The 18,002-nt window shown below is 37.7% G+C and overlaps 1 protein-coding gene across 1 annotated transcript in view; it reads left to right on the forward strand.

Annotated features, from left to right (window-relative positions):
- The window catches only part of slc7a5 (solute carrier family 7 member 5), a 39,570-nt gene extending 22,028 nt beyond the window's left edge, over positions 1-17,542 (forward strand). The window contains exons 3-10 of the mRNA XM_041269507.1: positions 8,339-8,444; positions 10,854-10,898; positions 11,185-11,308; positions 12,149-12,252; positions 12,821-12,917; positions 13,179-13,328; positions 14,177-14,354; positions 17,106-17,542. Coding sequence (XP_041125441.1) covers positions 8,339-8,444; positions 10,854-10,898; positions 11,185-11,308; positions 12,149-12,252; positions 12,821-12,917; positions 13,179-13,328; positions 14,177-14,354; positions 17,106-17,161 — 860 coding nt within the window. The 3' untranslated portion in view covers positions 17,162-17,542. The remainder of the gene's footprint in view (positions 1-8,338; positions 8,445-10,853; positions 10,899-11,184; positions 11,309-12,148; positions 12,253-12,820; positions 12,918-13,178; positions 13,329-14,176; positions 14,355-17,105) is intronic.
- Positions 17,543-18,002: the final 460 nt, after the last annotated feature.

Here is an 18,002-nt window from a genome sequence, read left to right on the forward strand (position 1 = left end):
AGTGCCATGAGAGGATGCTGTGGATGAGGCGTATGGGATAAAGAAACTTCAGTACTCTCAACTGGCTGCTGAAGTGGAACAGTGAGGATAGACAGTCCAGGTTTACCCAGTGGAGGTGGGTTGTAGCAAATCTCCTACAACACCGTGTGCGGGTTTGCCTGGCGTCAAAAAAGTCTCTGTAACCTAAGTTACCCAGTTCTCAACAAAAGAAAACATCACTGCGATCACTTCTTGAATAGACTGACGTCGTCGTCTCTCGTCGTTGAAGGAGACCAACTCTACTTTTGATCTATAATAGATATATATTATATATATATATATATATATATATATATATATATATATATATATATATATATATGATAATATATTTATAATCTGTAATATATTATACTATATATAAACTATATAAGGGTGGTTCATCTAGGGGTAGTGGTGGAAATAACCAGGGGACTTTTTAGTGGAGCCCCATGGACCTAGGACCCTTTTATACTCATTTTTTGGTACTGGAGTATAAGAACCACTTACAAAATTCATGTACCTATATATAAATTTTTAGGTATTTGTCATGTACGTCTGAACACATGAAAAGTTATGGGAGGCTTTGTGTCTTAATTTTTATATAGCACCTTAATAATACCACCAACAAATAATAATAATAATAATAACAACAATCAGTCTTTTTGAGAAATAAATCTTATCGGGACCATATAGCAAACCTGGTGGTAGTGTTTGGCGAAATGTTCTACGTCATTTGTTGCTTTTTAGGTATAACAAAATTATTCCTCTTTACCGTCATTATGACTATTGTCATGCAGATTTTTTGACGTAATTATGTAATTTAAGGTCACATATTATGTAACTATCATCGTATTATGGTAATTTATCAAGCGTTGTTCTGTCGTCGATGATTGTCTATCTTCAGGTTTTATAATAATAATAATAAAATAATAATAACAATAATAATAATAATAAATAATAATATCTTTATAAAGCACCTTTCATAGTGGATCACCATCACAAAGCACTTTTCAGAGGGAGGCTGTGAACTGTGCATTATATGCAAAGTCACTTACAATAGGACATTGATTTAACATTTCATCCAAAGGATGGAGCACAAGGAGGTTAAGTGACTTGCTCAGGCTCACACAGTGAGTCAGTCAGTGGCAGAACTGAATAGAGTGACCTTCTGGTCACAAGCCCTGGACTTTAACCACTGGACCACACTGCCGCCTCCTTTATAAAGCAGTTTCAATTCAAAATACTGCATTAGTTCATTATCTGATGATGCTTTATAGCTTTAAACACCATAGTAACCATTACCGTATCTACACACTGTAAGGAGTTATAAGCTAATTTTGCATTTGACCTCAGAGAGGTCAAAGGTCACAGGTAGTGTGATTTTTTTGGATAGAGCATATATGGGTTCCTATTTGTCTTCCATAGTATCCATTAACCTATCTGCACTTTGTAAGAAGTTATAAGCAAGTTTTGCATCAGGTGGCCATATTGTTTTACGCACAAACACCATTTTTGAAAAAGTCAATTGTATTGACACAGGTATGATGCATATATACTCCATCTTATATATGCTCACCTACCATTAGTTTCTTTTGGTAAAAAAGTTAACATATCTCAAAAATTACAATACTTCTTTTACCATCTAGAACGCCCTCCCGGTATAACAAAATGGTTTACTTGGGTTAAAAGGGATAAACTTAAGTACACTGGGTCCTGCTAGAACTCGGATGGTTCAAGTCCTTGTCAACCAATTGGCCAAGCACGTTTTTCTGTCGTCGTGAGTTTGATGTATGGAAGCATTTTGATAGTAAAATTTGTCGCAGCAACCTCTGCTTTGCAAACTTGAAATGGGTTTGGTTGCTGATGACATGCGCAAAGTCAGATCAATCAGTTCACTGGTTCCCAAGAAGAAGATTTTGAAAGGTTTTTTCAAAAAAATGCGTCGGACGGCCATCTTGGTTGACGCAGGAGCGATTTTTTTTTCTGAACTGTAATCTACATGGGATGAATCCGCCCAAGTTTCTTGTTTTTTTTTCCTCATCTTGGTTGGACAAGTTTTCAAACTGTCTGGAAACGAGTAGCTATCGCACTGGTAAATCAGTGAATTTGGAGGGGTATGGGATTGTAGTTTTTAATGTGTGATTAACAGTGGGTTATACCAATAAACTACATACCCAGAGTACATTACGATCGAGCTATGAGTTTGGTTTTTTTTTTAAATGTTTTATACTTTCAGCTAAAAAAAAATTAGACCAAATTAGAGGCACTGTAGAGCCCTGTTATGTTGTTTTGTGTCTGATTTAGTTCCTGAGAAGAATAGTCGCTACAGTTATTATTATTGAGGTGTACTGTGTGTTATTGTTTTCTGTAAAACACTGATATCCTGTCAGTTAAGGCTTAATGCAAAAGCTTGTTTTTTACATTGTCTGTTATGCTGGCCAGAGACTTTCGCTTACAACTGTATTGTCATATTTTCTACATTTTCTTTTAAATTCTCAAATTAATACAGTCAGCACTCACATATTCAACCCTATAAGATTTTGACTTAAGTGACGGTTAAGCGCATGTGATGCATGTCTAACTATTTCATTTTGGCCCGTTCCAACCCTTGTATCTTTTTTGTGTTCCCTGAAAAATGGATAATATCAAAAATACATATCTGAAAGGACCGTGTTTTAAAATAAGTAGGCTTCCATTTAGATCTACTGTATTGGTTTTGTTGGTACAGTACTATATTTTTAACAGAAGTAGTATTTTAGTTAAAAACTATATGATTCTGAAAACTAATACAGTATATAGTTTTAAATCCGGTACATATTGTAGCAGTATGTAAAATTTTCCATTAACAACCCAACAACAAAATGAAATCTTAATGTTATCTATGCACATCTGCGTAAAACGGAAAAAGCAATGCAATTTAGCAAAGCCAAAAAACAACAGTTTTCAGATTTAAAACAATGTCCAAAGTCACTATTCAAAATTGCAGAATATAGTGCTCGATAAGGCCCTAATGTCACTTTTCACTTGCCTGTGAAAATGCACAAAAGCAACTAAAGATCATAGATTAAAAATATAAAAAATATATCACAGTATCTAAAAACTGTTTAATGATTAATTTGTTACATTACCCTTGCTTGTCTCGTTCGCTTTGTTTTGGCTGCATTTTTGCCAGGTGAAACGGGAGGAAGTGCTGTGTAACTGTACTTTTTATAATTTTTTTTAAACACGGGCTATTCAGATAAATTGTAACATTGAAGAGATGGGCTTTGTATCAGAAAACTGGTGACAGAGTCAGAAATTGTGTGTGACGGGTAAGTGCATTAATTTAAAACCCAGGTTTTTTAATCGGCACAAAAAAACCCATAGGCACGGTATCAATGGAGATTACCTCTAATATATATATATATATATATATATATATATATATATATATATATATATATATATATATATATGATATAGTGTCTATAGAAAGTCTACACCCCCTTTCAAAATTGCTTTATAGCCTGGAATTAAATTGCATTAAAATAGTTTTTTTTTCCTTTTATCTGCACACCCTACCCCACAACTTCCAAGTGAAAAAAATATTCTAGAAATTTGTAGAAAATTAATTAAAAATAAAAACTGAAATAGCTTGGTTGGATAAGTGTCTACCCCACTTGTAATAGCAATCCTAAATTAGCTCAGGTGTAACCCATCACCTTCAAAATCACACACCAAGTTAAGTGGCCTCCGCCGGTGTTAAATTGTAGTGATTCACATGATTTCAGGATAAATTCAGCAGTTTCCTGTATGAGTTGTTGAAAGGCACAGATCAGGGGATGGGTATAAAAAATATAAAAGGCCTTGAATATCCCTTGGAGCACGGTCAAGAATATTAAGAAGTGGAAGGTGTATAACATCACCAAGACCCTGCCTAGATCAGGCCATCCCTCCAAACTGGATGACAGAGCAAGAAGGAGAATGATCAGAGAGGCTACCAAGAGGCCAATTACAACTTTGCAAGAGCTATAGACTTTTATGGCCAAGACTGGTCAAAGTGTGCATGTGAGAACAATATCCTAAGCACTCCACAACTCTGGCCTGTATTTTATTCAAGAAAGTCCACCTTGAATCCTGTTTGAAGTATGCCAAAAAAACCAAACAGGAGATTCTGTAGCCATGTGGCAAAACGTTCTGTGGTCTGACGAAACTAAAATGGAACTTCTTGGCCTAAATGCAAAGTGTTATGTTTGGCGCAAACCCAACACAGCGCATCACCCAAAGAACATCATCCCTACTGTGAAGCATGGAGGTGGCAGCATCATGTTATGGGGGTGTTTATCATCATCAGGGACTGGGGTACTTGTCAGGATAGAAGGGAAAATTAATGGAGCAAAGTACAGAAAAGTCCTTGAGGAAAACCTACTGCCCTCTGCAAGAAAGCTGAAACTGGGACGAAAGTTCACCTTTCAGCATGACAACGACCCAAAACACACAGCCAAAGCTACATTGGAGTGGCTAAGGAACAAAATGGTAAATGTCCTTGAGTGGCCAAGTCAGAGTCCCAACCTAAATCCAATCACAAATTTGTGGCATTACTTGAAGATTGCTGTCCATCAACACTCCCCAAGGAACTTGAGAGAGCTTGAACAGTTTTGTAAAGAAGAATGGTCAAATATTGCCAAATCTAGGTGTGCAAAGTTGGTAGAGACCTATCCCAACAGACTCACAGCTGTAATTGCTGCCAAAGGTGCTTCCACCAAGTATTAACTCAGGGGGGTGGAGACTTATCCAATTATGATCTTTTAGTTTTGTATTTTTAATGTATAATCTTTTTCTCAATAAAAACTTTTTTCGCCTTAACAGTGTGGAGTATGGTGTGTAGATAAGTGGGGGAAAAAATCCTCATTTAAATGTTTGAAACTTTGAGGCACTGACACAATCAAATGTGCAAAAAGTTCAACTGGCTGTAGACTTTCTATAGGCACTGTGTATGTCTGTGTGTGTGTGTGTGTGTGTGTGTGTATATGTATGTATATATATATATATATATATATATATATATATATATATATATATATATTATATATATATATATATATATATATAAAAGTTCATGGCACGCAATCCCTTCTTGGGCTGTCAAGCACTCTTACCCCAATGGTCTCACTGCTATCCAGCACAGGAACTGATTAGGAACAAAAATGCCTGTTGTCACTTTACACACCTGTCATTGTACATGTAAAATATCTTTAAGCTACTTTTCGGAGAACTGATTTCAACAGCACAGATCAGTTCGCTAAATATCTCCCTAATCTGCCAGGTTGAAGATTGACAAGTTTGCTAATTGAGGATCAGTCCTTCTCGTGACTGGCCCCCTCACCAGAGAACACCACTGAAAAACCCGAAAGAGATCTGTGCGCTCCCCCCTTCTTTTTATTAATGAGCTATAAAAGGAATCCTTGGACTGAAAGACCCGTTGGCTTATTAGATTAGACAATAGGGGGTTTCTTCTGGAATTGTAATTAAAATTTAAATAAAAGCTGAAGGGGCCTGTTGAGCGCCAAGCTTCACAGATGAATAAAATTGTCAGCCTCAATGGCGGCAATAGGTTTAAAAGGCAAGAGTTGGGAGAGATTGTTCAGCAGTATGAACCGAAATGTAATTAGCATGGCACTTTCTTTTGAGTTTGTTTTCATTATAAACAACACTGCCGCTGTAGGAGGTGTCAGACCACTGGATATTCCAAAGAAGGGCTTTCTTTAATGGTCTGCCTTGAAGTTTGTTGTTCCCAGATTTTAGCAACCGAGTAAAAGAACAACACACAGTCCACAATCCAGTCTGTGAGCTCAACAAAACAGCCAGCAAAGAAGGTTTCTAAAGGCCTTTTGTTGCTACTGCGCTCAGACACACAAAGTATAATCCACGCCTTGTCATAAATTCCAACCAGCAAGCTGTCTGGAAAAGTCTTTGGGTGGCTTATTAGTTGAACTTCATGGACACAAGCTAAGTTTGCATAAGGGAAACTTCTGAAACCGAACGTCTTTCAGTGAAAACTAGATACCTTTGGCAGAGTTGGCAGTATACGACCCCACACCCCAGATACAATACGATGGACAAAAAATTTGAAACATCCACCATAACACTATCAACAGGTTGTTGGGCAACCACACTTCAATTAGTACTGCCTTTCAAGGCAAGTGGAAATCTGCAGCGACGTGAATTCTCCAGAATACTTAGTTGATTCCCCACTTTAACCTTCATGTGAAACATTTCATCAGCCTGTCTGCCAGAGTGGCTGCCTTCCATTCTATTGTATATATTTGCTTTACCAATGAATGTGCCACATGCTTCTAATTGTTGTCCATTTTGCCCGTTGTTTGTGGGTCATGCAAGTAATGTCATAGAAAAAACATAATTAAAATTCTCACCCAGTGATTGTCCGTAATATTCCCACAGCAATTACAGTAAATTGATGTATCAAAGGACAAAGCCTTAATGACTCAAGTATATAGCTTGGACAAGAACTGATGAGCCTTGTGACCCTGGGACATTCCTATCTTTTTGTTGAGGAATTGATCTCATAGGTGTAGTAATTGTCACCTTTGTTGTTGTATGTGAGAGTTCAAAGGTTCTGGGGACAAACTATGACTTGTTTTTGCAGGAATGTTCTACCTGGATTATTTTCATTTTATTGCTTACTATTAGTATAACAGAAATACATAGTTTAATATAAGTAACATTTTTGGCATCACTTTGAAGAGCTTTATTATTTTGTTTTTAAGCTTTGATTTAAGTCTTGTAACTGAGCAGAGACGAAATGCCTTTCTCGACAGCAGCTGGTTTAAATTTCCTTTTGTGGCACTGTGGCAAAGTGGTTTACAGTGCACAGGTGTAGTGATGATGTGATTGTGAAACAGAACACAGACAACAAAGTTCATGATCCAAATGTGTTTTATCATTTATAATCCTAGTCTGGCGACCACAAAGAATAATCCCAGGCAGTAGGCAGTAGCATGGATTGCACTGGGAATTAATTGTCTGGCCATCCAGTCCAGGGCACTCTGTTGCCTTTACACTGCGTCCTCACAGGTCAGGAGGGAGATTTATCACCAAGAATCATTCTTTCTCTGTCACAGGCACACACAGTTTTTAGAGTCTGTACAAACACTGCCCTGCGTTTCATATTGGAGCACAATGCACAAAAACCTATGTGTCCTGTCTGGGTTTGCGGACCATTTCTGAGAACATGAATCCTGGTGACCTGTTTTATTGGTTAGTAATTACTAAATACTTTGATTTGAGTGTTTTTTGAAGTTATAGATGCACCCCAGATTAAATGTATATAGTTTGTCTTGGTAAGGCAAGCAGATAGGGTTAGTTATCAGTACTGCAGTGCTTTAAAATAAAGCAATTTGCATAAATGATGAATGCTATGTAAATTTAATAATTTGTGCGTGTGTGTATATATATATGTGTATATATATTGTAAACGATCCTCGCACTCACGAAGTTCGTTGCCCCTTTTAAAGTAGACCCAGGACACAGAAACGGAATTGCTTTAGCGCTGACGCGCACTTTTAATAAACATAAAACAAAACAGAAATAAACACCTAACTCCGTTTTGGAGCTCTCACTATACACCAGCCGATCCCTGACTCACACACAGGACGGCTAAGCCGTTTACCTGACAAACACCAAAACACAAACGGGCTTCTCTCAACACTCTCTTCAATACGACTGGACACACACGCAGTCGGGCTCTTCACTCAGCACTTCACCTTCAATACGACTGGACACACACGCAGTCGGGCTCTTCACTCAGCCCCGATCAGTCTGGCTGCCTCTCAAATACCCTGCACCTGTCTCTAATTTATAATTACGATCAGGTGCCGAGGATTAACTAAATCATTAAAACAATTACACAATTAAACCCCATAACACCCAAATGTGCATTCTCACAAGGTTTTTAGCAGGGAAGGATTTTAACCCCCTCCCTGGTACCTTACTATATATATATATATATATATATATATATATATATATATATATATATATATATATATATATATATATATATATATATATACACACACACACACACACACACCACACACACACACACACACACACACACACACACACACACACACACACACACACACATTTGTGTATAGTTTTGAATATAGGTTCTGCATACAACATCGATAGCTAATGTAACAAGATAAAAGGAGTGCCCTGATAACATTTTCTGTTTTGGTAAGACTCAAATTCTCACTTATTGTGACCTACTTCTGCAGTAAATCTCTTTTTGTGGTGTTTTATTTTCACACAGGTGACACTGAATACCTTTTGCCAGAGAATTCCTTCAAAGACACCAACACTGATATTGGGAAGATCGGCCTGGCTCTCTACAGTGGACTTTTTGCTTATGGAGGCTGGTGAGGCACTTTGTTGTTTGTAACTGAAATGACATTAATAGCCCAAATGTGCTGGTACAGCAGATGCTATAAACAATATGGATTCATTTCAGTTTACAAATCTTTCAATTAAAAGCTTTATTAAGGCCTATTTTTTATATTGTATTTATTTTATGGTTGTTTTCGATTTCATAAATAACATTTGCCATTCATGAAACTGCTCTTGACTGTCTCAGTTAGTATTACATTTTTAGATTCCTGACCCAACCCCAAAGTGGTCTTCAAAATGTTTTGGCCACCTGCACATTTGTGTTGTCCTCATTTTCTTTTGACATTTTAACTTTCTTCCACAATGTAAAAAAATACTAGATGAGAACTGTGCTTCTGTATTTGAATCTGGGCACAATGTTGCCTCACTGCTGCTACCATTCCCACTGTCTGTCAAGCCCTGTAAAAAAATATGTACTTGATTTAGTTCCCCTACCAACACATCGGTATTAATGCAGTGTTAGTTTCCAGCATGGCAATACTGTGGTCTTGTGGACAGAAATGGACACAGTTTTTTGGACCACAGGAATGTGGTGTGTGATTATTGTGACTTTATATATATATATATATATATATAAAATGTATTTATTTTTAATAAATCCTCTACCTCTTAAACAGCTTGTATATCATAAACCACCAGCAAAATATAACATTACACTTTCACTGACCAGTGACCCAATATGGCTGCCATATTGTGGTCATGTAGTTTGGTGTTGTTTGATATTAACAGTGCTCACTGGTCCAGGTTTGATGGTATACAAAACGGCTCTCAATGCAGCTTTGCAGTGGGGGGGGAGGGGGGTCTTTAAGTAGCTGTACAGGTTTAATCAAACAGGTTTGGCATGTTACAGGAGAGGGAGGCACAATTTATATATAAAAAAAATGTTCTGCTGAAAACTCTCAGGTTTCACAGATTGAATCTGTAATAAAACCTGAGCTTGATGTTTTTGTCTTGAACCTGTAATATTTTCCTGAAACAATGGCTTCATAGAAGGAGCTATGTTTTAGATAGTCTTCTGTTTCACCTGCATAATGTCATGTTGCTGGAATCACAAGAGGAGCCACAGAACTAGGAAGTGAGCTGTCCTTCAGATTTTACTTTTAAATAGAGCCCATTGTAGTGGGCTCCCGAATGGCGCATCCAGCAAAGGGACTCCACGTGGATGTGCCCTATAGCCTGGGGATCGCAGGTTCGAGTCCAGGCCATGTCACAGCCGACCGTGACCAGGAGTTCCCAGGGGTTGACGCTCAATTGGCCGAGCGCTGCCCCAGTAGGGAGGGCTTTTGGACAGCAGGGGAATCCACAGCTCACCACATATCAGCAACCCCTGTGACTGATAGGGGCCCTGTGGTTCTGCAGTGGAGCCTCCAGATCTGTGTTGTCTTCTGGTACTATAAGTCTAGTGGCCTTGCAGTGGATCCACAGTGTGAAAAATGACAAGTCAGCAGGGGGTTTGTGAGCAGTGAGCCGAGGATACAGATGATAATTGGGCACACTAAATTGGGGAGAAAACCTGGGTAAGAAATTGGAGAAGACTAAATATAAAAATAAATAAAAAATAGAGCCCATTGTGTGGGTTTTCTTTTAACCCTATTCAGATTTAGAAAGAACATTGCCTGCTGAGCAACACAGATTCAGCAGAGGAGAGCTACTGTACTACATAGTCCTACCATCTTCATTTCTGACTGACATTTTAAATATTTTCTAATCAGGTTTACATCCTTGGTATTAAAGAAAAAAAGATGGTGCACATGGCATAACACATATACACATTTTATTTTTCTCTGACTGTTCACTACCGTGACTCTGTGTGTGTGTCTATATATATATATATATATATACAGTGCTCATCCTTGGGAGCCATAGTTACAAGTCCTTGCTATTCCGTCTTATAACGAGTATAAAAGGGCTACTGTAATGGCATTATGGAGCAAATGGGAGCCACAACCCTACCGCGTTATTACCGATTCTGCACCATATAACATATATAGCGTTATAACAGGTGGGCACTGTGTGTGTGTGTATAAATATATGTATATATATATAAATTCCAAAAAGCGAGAAGACCCATTAATTTACTGCAGTGCTTAAGTTTAGACAAAGGATACATAAGGTACTGTCTATATTGAAAGGAATTGTCTGTCGATTCATAAAAACTTGTTTGAAATGATAAATCAAACCTTGTTTCCTTTTGGTCAGAGTTGTAGAGACAAGCTAGGTAAGACACTTGGTGATTTGTTCTTGTAGTGATCCACACTACTCAAAGGTTTATTGTTCATTTCATACAACAAACATATCCACGTCCACATTTTTTTTGTGAGTGCGCGTGCCATTTTGCCACTCACTGAAGGAATACTATTTGTGTTCCTTTTTCTTTTCAGGAATTACTTGAACTTTGTCACAGAAGAAATGATTGAACCTTTCAAGTAAGTTGTTATGTATATATTTTTAAATGTATATCAAATGTTTTTGTGTGCTGTCAATGATGTAGATTTGAGCCTGCAGTTTACAAACCATGGCAAGCACTACATTATTTTTTCCTTTTAATTCTTTATCTAGTAAAGATACTTCTGGTTTGATTGTTGTTTAAAGTTTGTGTGACTTAATGTTTTACTGCCCAGTATGAGTTACAGTCACTGTTGACTGCACTTCAGCCATGCTTTACAGATACAATTTGATCATGCTAAGTGAAGCCTACTCTTCTTTTTACAGAAACCTGCCCCGTGCCATCATCATCTCCTTGCCAATAGTGACCCTGGTCTACGTGCTCACCAACCTGGCCTACTTCACTACCCTTAGCCCCCAGCAAATGCTCACTTCAGAGGCTGTTGCCGTGGTAATTGAAATCTGCTTCACCAGCCAGGGCTGGCTGATTTTAAATCAAGTTGATTTTAAATCACTGATTTGAATCATGATTTAAATCACTTAAATCGTTGATTTAATTTTTATTTTTGTTTATTTACTACAGATTTTTATATAGTTTCTCAAGGAAAAGACATGAAAAGTATGTTTTAAAAACCTTTTGTTAACACAAACATCTCAAACTCTTACCGTCAGTAAATTAAAACTCTTTAATTATAGGCAGTCTATCCCATTATAGAATGCCTGCATTAACATATTTGCTGTGTTGGGGTCCCAAATAGATAATTGAGCACTGTGTTAAGACCTGCTGAAACCAGGTTTATTTAGTGGTGCAATCAGGAACTTTAACAATTGAACACACTATAAAAAGCAAAGTAGTCCTAAGTGACAACTGCATATGTTCGGACTGACACAGAAAGAGCAAATCAAAGAAAGAAAAGTAAAATAAAGGAATGGCTGGGATGAGTGAGGGGGTCTCTGGTGCACTCCATCGCTAAATTATTGTAGTTCATATATTGTAGTTCACATTTAGGGGATGCCACAAAATGATAAATAACTTGCTTTATTTGTGTGTTCTAAAAAAAATCCATAATTTAAAAAATAAAAATAAAATATTTAAAAAATGGTTTTTAAATTAAAAAAAAAAAAAGATTTAAATCAAATAAATCTGATTAATTTTTTTAAATCGCCAACACTGCCACCAGCTGAGCCTCTCCTTTGAATTATCCTGTCATTGTCTGTGTGCTTTTTCAGCCCCGACAATCGCTCAAAGCAGCACACTTAACACTGGGTGATATTTTTTTTTTCTGTTCAGGACTTTGGGAACTATCACCTGGGAGTCATGGCCTGGATCATCCCTGTGTTTGTGGGTCTGTCCTGTTTCGGCTCTGTGAACGGTTCTCTCTTCACCTCCTCCAGGTAAGAGAAGTGCACAGGCCATGAAGTGGGGCCACTGTAATCATACTAATTATACACAAAAAGATGAAACATTCTGTCATGAGGGAATTTCAGACCGACACCCCCCCCTGCATTGTTAGTGTCTATTCTGGTTGTTCATGTATTATCTAACAGAGGTAATCATTGGTCATGGTTTCCTGTGCATTGTTGCTATAAAAACAGAGCAAGGTGTTCAAATATATTACAAAATGTTTGAGATTTAACTGGGGGTTGTCATGCCTACAAACTGCTACATCTTAATATAAAAGCATACACTATGGGTGTATGTTACTGACCAAAGACAACTGAGGCTGTTTGCTTAGTTTTTGATTTGTGGTTAGTGTTGAATTTCTGCCATTAGAGTGCAGTACTAGGCAGTTTGAACTGCCTTTTGCTTGTATTTTTTTTATTTATTTTTTATTGTGGAATAGTGTACATTAATGTTCTTAAAACCCCTCCATATAGTCTTCAGTTGCAGTAGGTATGCTTGGAATTTTAGGAAGTACCAAATGTGTGATTATGTATTTATTTATTTATTGTTTATTTCCAGGTTGTTCTTTGTTGGTTCACGAGAGGGACATCTGCCCAGCCTTTTGTCCATGATTCACCCTACCTTGCTCACTCCACTGCCCTCCCTGATATTTACAGTATGTAGCTTGCTGCTTTTTACCTCTTACTACAGAGGGGTATCAACGCTATATTGCGTTGTCATTTTTGGATTGGTGAATGGGACAGCTCTTAATTTCATAAAAGATGATGGCAGTAAAACCACTGCACTACAAATAGAGCAAATTCACCCAACATTTAAACAAACAAAATATATAGAATGTGAATAACATGCACAGGATTAAAAGGTATCCCTTCCTGGTGTCCCATTTGTAATGCTGTTTGCTTTGCCCTCCACGCAGTGTCTAATGACTGTCCTGTACGCCTTCTCCAACGACATCTTCTCAGTCATCAACTTCTTCAGCTTCTTCAACTGGCTGTGCATCGCCATGGCAATCATCGGGATGATGTGGCTCAGATACAAGAAGCCGGAGCTGGAGAGACCCATCAAGGTGAGAGTTGCGTGAGAACTGAGCCAGCGTCGGTTTGGCCCTGCTTGGGCCTCTGGAACACAGAGGGTTTTTATTTCACAATGTACTGAAACAGGCTGGAATTCACTGAGCAATAGACTGCCTCTTCTGTTTAACACTATTGTTAAACAAAATGGAACAAGTAGAACAATCGAAGTACTGTTAGCTTTCAGTATAAATATTTTTAAATACAATAATAAGGAATAAGATTATATAGTAGTAGCCGCATTTATTTATTAACACACTGTATGGTTCACTGAGGTCCATATTCAAGTATTAGTTGTACAGATGTGGATTTACTGCTAAAGAATCTAGTTTGAGAGTATGCCTACTGGGCTAATTGTGGCAAGCAGGTATCAAGAAGAGACTTGTCTCCCAACCGTTGAAATCATATTTGGGTCTAATTTTGCCCTTTAGAAAATCTAATGGGCTTATACAGAAGAAAGAACGTAATTAAGACTCATTTTAAAGGGAGTGGCTCGTCTGGTAAAAGCGTGACAGGTGGCGTGCAGGGTGAGTCATACAGTCAGGAGGGTGCAGGGGAGCGTTGTGGCTCTGCGAAGTTGCTGGTCTTCACTGGGGGTTCTAAAAGGAAAGTCACATTGGCTCTTGAGCTCCTCAGTCAGGCTGGAATTACCTTTAATGTAAATGTAAACCTGATTGTGGTATTATACAGGTCAATGTTGCTCTTTCACAGACCTTTTTCCACTCAGTTTTTTATTGTATTTATTGATATTAATAAGCGAGTCAACCATGCCTTGTGGGGCGGTGGTCGTCGGCTACAGTATTTGCATTCGTTATAATTGACCTATATTTTGCTGTGCTCTTAGGTCAATATCCTGCTGCCGATGTCCTTCGTCCTGGCTTGTGTGTTCCTGATCATCGTGTCCATTTGTATGACTCCAGTGGAGTGTGCCATTGGCTTTGCCATCATCCTGTCGGGGGTTCCTGTTTACTATTTTGGAGTGTGGTGGACAAACAAGCCCAAGTGGGTGCTCTCTGGCATCTGTAAGTATCCAGACAATAGACCTATTTCTCTATTCATCCATTTAATTAAAAATTCCCAGGCTGTGAGTAGTGTGTGTCCGATCAGTGTTGCTTGCTTGTGGTTCTTCCCTTTCAGTACTTTGTATCAGTTGTGTCCTTAGGTCTATCCTGCTAGGTTTCAATAAAAGCATGCAGCTGGGGGTGTTGGGACTTGGGACATGTGTTTTTGATGCTCAATCCAAATATTAGTTTGACTATTCGGTTAATATTTTATTAGAGGAGAGACAATGTGACCCAAAGGGAATGACACACTGGTCTTTCACACTGGTTTGGGGAGAAATATGCACTGGGGTTAGTTCACATAATGGTACTCCTCCAACCACTACTGACCATTCAGCCCACAAGTCCAGGCAGAGACTTCTGAGGTTTGCCCTTGCTTTCAGGGCTTGACAGACAGTGGGAATGGTAGCAGCAGTGAGGCAACATTATACCCAGATTGAAATACAGACATTTTTTTTGCTGTGAATTACATGAAGCATAGGGATCTGCTCTATGGTCTCCTTAAGCCAGATCTGATTTTGTAAATATTACTGCAACAATGTAAAAAAAAAAAAAAAAAAAAAAAATTAAAAAAAAAGCCAGAAGAAAGAATGTAAACTTGGCACTTTGTTGTGGTGTTCTCTGATTTTAGCTTTAACTCATCCACAAGAAAGTTGACCTTTAAGAACAGAGCCGTGATTAGGATAGAGCGAGGCAGAAATACAGCTAGGCCTCTAGCAAGTGGCAATTTCAAAGTGAATTGTATGTAAACCTGTGATAATTAATTATTTAGTAGTACCCCAGCTGAGACTAATGCTGTACCTGCTGCACAGGGTGCGACTCTATAGTTTAGTGGCCCAGCTAAATTGACATCACCTGAGTGCAAGATAAAATAAATATGGGAAACTAAACAGCAAATACATTGGTTTTGTGAGGAATGTTGTGTATATCCTCTTGGTACAGGAATTGTCTGTAGCATTGCCACAAAATTCACCTTTTTGTTTATTATACTCATCGTCTAGTGATAGTGCATTATATTTGTAGTACATTCTGTGATAACCATTAAATGAATCATTAAATTAAATTCATCTGACAACCATATACAGCTCCATGTTAACCTAGGTTTCTTGTGTTATCCAAACAGCTAATTCCCAGGATGTGAACTCTAGGGAAGGCCTGTGTATTTCTGTCCCCGGCACTGTAGGTTCCGGCAAAACACTGAAGGCAATCACCTGCAGTTCATCTGTAGAATTGTGCACCACCTCATGGTTGAAAATAGAACTGCAACCCTTCAATATTCTCCTCAGTCCCTGTATCCATTTAAATGGCTGTTTGGATTTTCAGTATAAATCATAAACTGTAGGTTTTTAGGTGCTGGAACCTAATATGTATTTAAATTGAGCCTTTTCAAAACCTACTGGTGTGGTTTATATTGTATTATACAATGTTCATGTTAATTTTTGGAAACACTAAAGTATAATCAATATATCCCTTTAAATCACAGGTAGGCAACCTTGGCTGTTCCAATCCATCCCACTGCAGACTGCAGTTCCAACCAGACCTTTAATTATTTAATTGACCTCCAACACAACTTAAATCACTTTGAAGAAAGTTAAGTGGATGTCGAATTCCAGTTCTTTTAACGAAAAATAACATTTATACATTTAACTATATATATTATATATATATTCTATACTATATATCTATAATAATAATATATATATATATAATATATATATATATATATATATATATATTCCCAGGGGGTCCCCGCACCCAATAGCGGTGCCATCCCCGGCTGCAGTGGTGAACGACGTATAGGGGCCCCTCGTGGCGAAAACTGGGCGTAATAAAATACAAATTGTGGCGAAAACTGGGCTAAAATCATTGGCAACAACAAAATTTATATATATATATATATTAGAGAGAGAGAGAGAGATTAATTTATTTGATTACAGTGTGTCATAAGGCTGCCATGTTTACATTTTTGTAAACTAAACGGCACAGTTTAAACTATGGCCAGGGACATTTCAAGAAAAAACAATAATAACTTTAATAAAAATGTTAAAAAAAACTTTGTTGGGCATTAAACATTATTTCACCTTTGATGTACAACTAGTGTTACATATTTTGTATTAAGGTACAAACAAATTTGATACATTAGAAAAGTTATTTGCTCTTCTATGTGGAGTACAGAGCATTCAGAAAATGGCTGATTAAGATAAAGCATGGTGTTAAGCTGCACACCTACTGCCAGTTAAGTTTCACTGTATCAAACATGCTGCTAATCTACAGGTAACCTGCACAAATAGAGATAAAATAATAGTTTGAATGTTGATACTGCATCATGATCAACAGAAAGACAATTTACACTCCACAGGCCAGCCTCTGAGTTCATTTCACAGATGCATTGTGGACTCTGTAGTTTGTGAAGTAGAATACATCTACAGACCATGTTTACTAGTAAAAGAAAGGTTATTTAATAAAGAATCCGAACGCCACTGAGTATACGATTGCAAAATATTGCTAGTTTATGGGTTTTATCAACGTTTATTGCTAGTAAACTAAAGGAAAGCATTTGCACATTTAAAGGTGGTGAGTCGTACTGAGGTGCAAGTCCCACAGGTAGAGAACTCCAGCTGTGATATAACTTGTAATTCTGCTATCCACAGATTGAAAGACAGTCACAGGAAAGTATCGTTTAAAAGGGTTTGAAACTTTTTTTTCTTCCAGATTCTTCAACCGTTTTATGCCAGAAGGTCCTGGAGGTGGTGCCTCAGCAGTCGTGAGGTGGAGCAGCTGTCCTTTCAGCCCTGCACACAATGACTGTCCTGCTACTCACTCATGAAATGAACACTGGACACTGGCAACCAACCATGGAACCAACCGCTGCACCTGCGTACCTCAAACTGAATAGGGCATATGAGTTGTGTGCAGGAGGGGATGCAGCTGAGACTGGGGAGGGGGAGGGAAGGTGGGCTATTTTAATTTGCATACAACAGGGTTTTTATGTGTAGCATATTTTTTGCTGTGCTTTTAGATGGAAGTAGTTTACCTCCATTCTTTGTATTTATTTTTTAACTTTGTTGCAAAATTCTATTTTAAACCTAAATTTTAATGCTGGTGATACCCATGTGCCTGCAGTGTCATTTAGTCTAAAACCGTTTTGAGGCAGGGGAACAATTATTATTATTTTTTTTTTATCAAACCACCATTTTAAAAAGCTATAGAGAACATTTACTAGTGTAAACCCCTTGCCTAGATCTTGAAGGATTTTAAATTAGATATATAAGCTAGCTAAGTGTTGCAGGAGACTTGTTTTCAATTTTACGATTGAGGGCTGGGCTTTCTGATTTTAAATGTACCACAAAAGAAAAAAAAAATTAAGAAGCCATGTGATCCTGCTTTGATATCTCCGTTATCTTCAAAAACATCCAATATAATATATATTTTTAACATAAACAGCTGTATAGTATGCATACCTTTTTAACAAGCAAGTGCAGGCAGCTTTTCACAAAGCTGAGACACAGTATATTAAGCTGAACTACAGTTGTCTTGTATTTGTATAAGATGCTGGTCATCTAGTCCGCTTCAGTTTCAAATGCAAATACTTGAATATTATAGTTCAAC

The sequence above is a fragment of the Polyodon spathula genome, chromosome 13 (genome assembly GCF_017654505.1).
Source record: "Polyodon spathula isolate WHYD16114869_AA chromosome 13, ASM1765450v1, whole genome shotgun sequence".
In the NCBI taxonomy this organism is placed as follows: Eukaryota; Metazoa; Chordata; class Actinopteri; order Acipenseriformes; family Polyodontidae; genus Polyodon; species Polyodon spathula.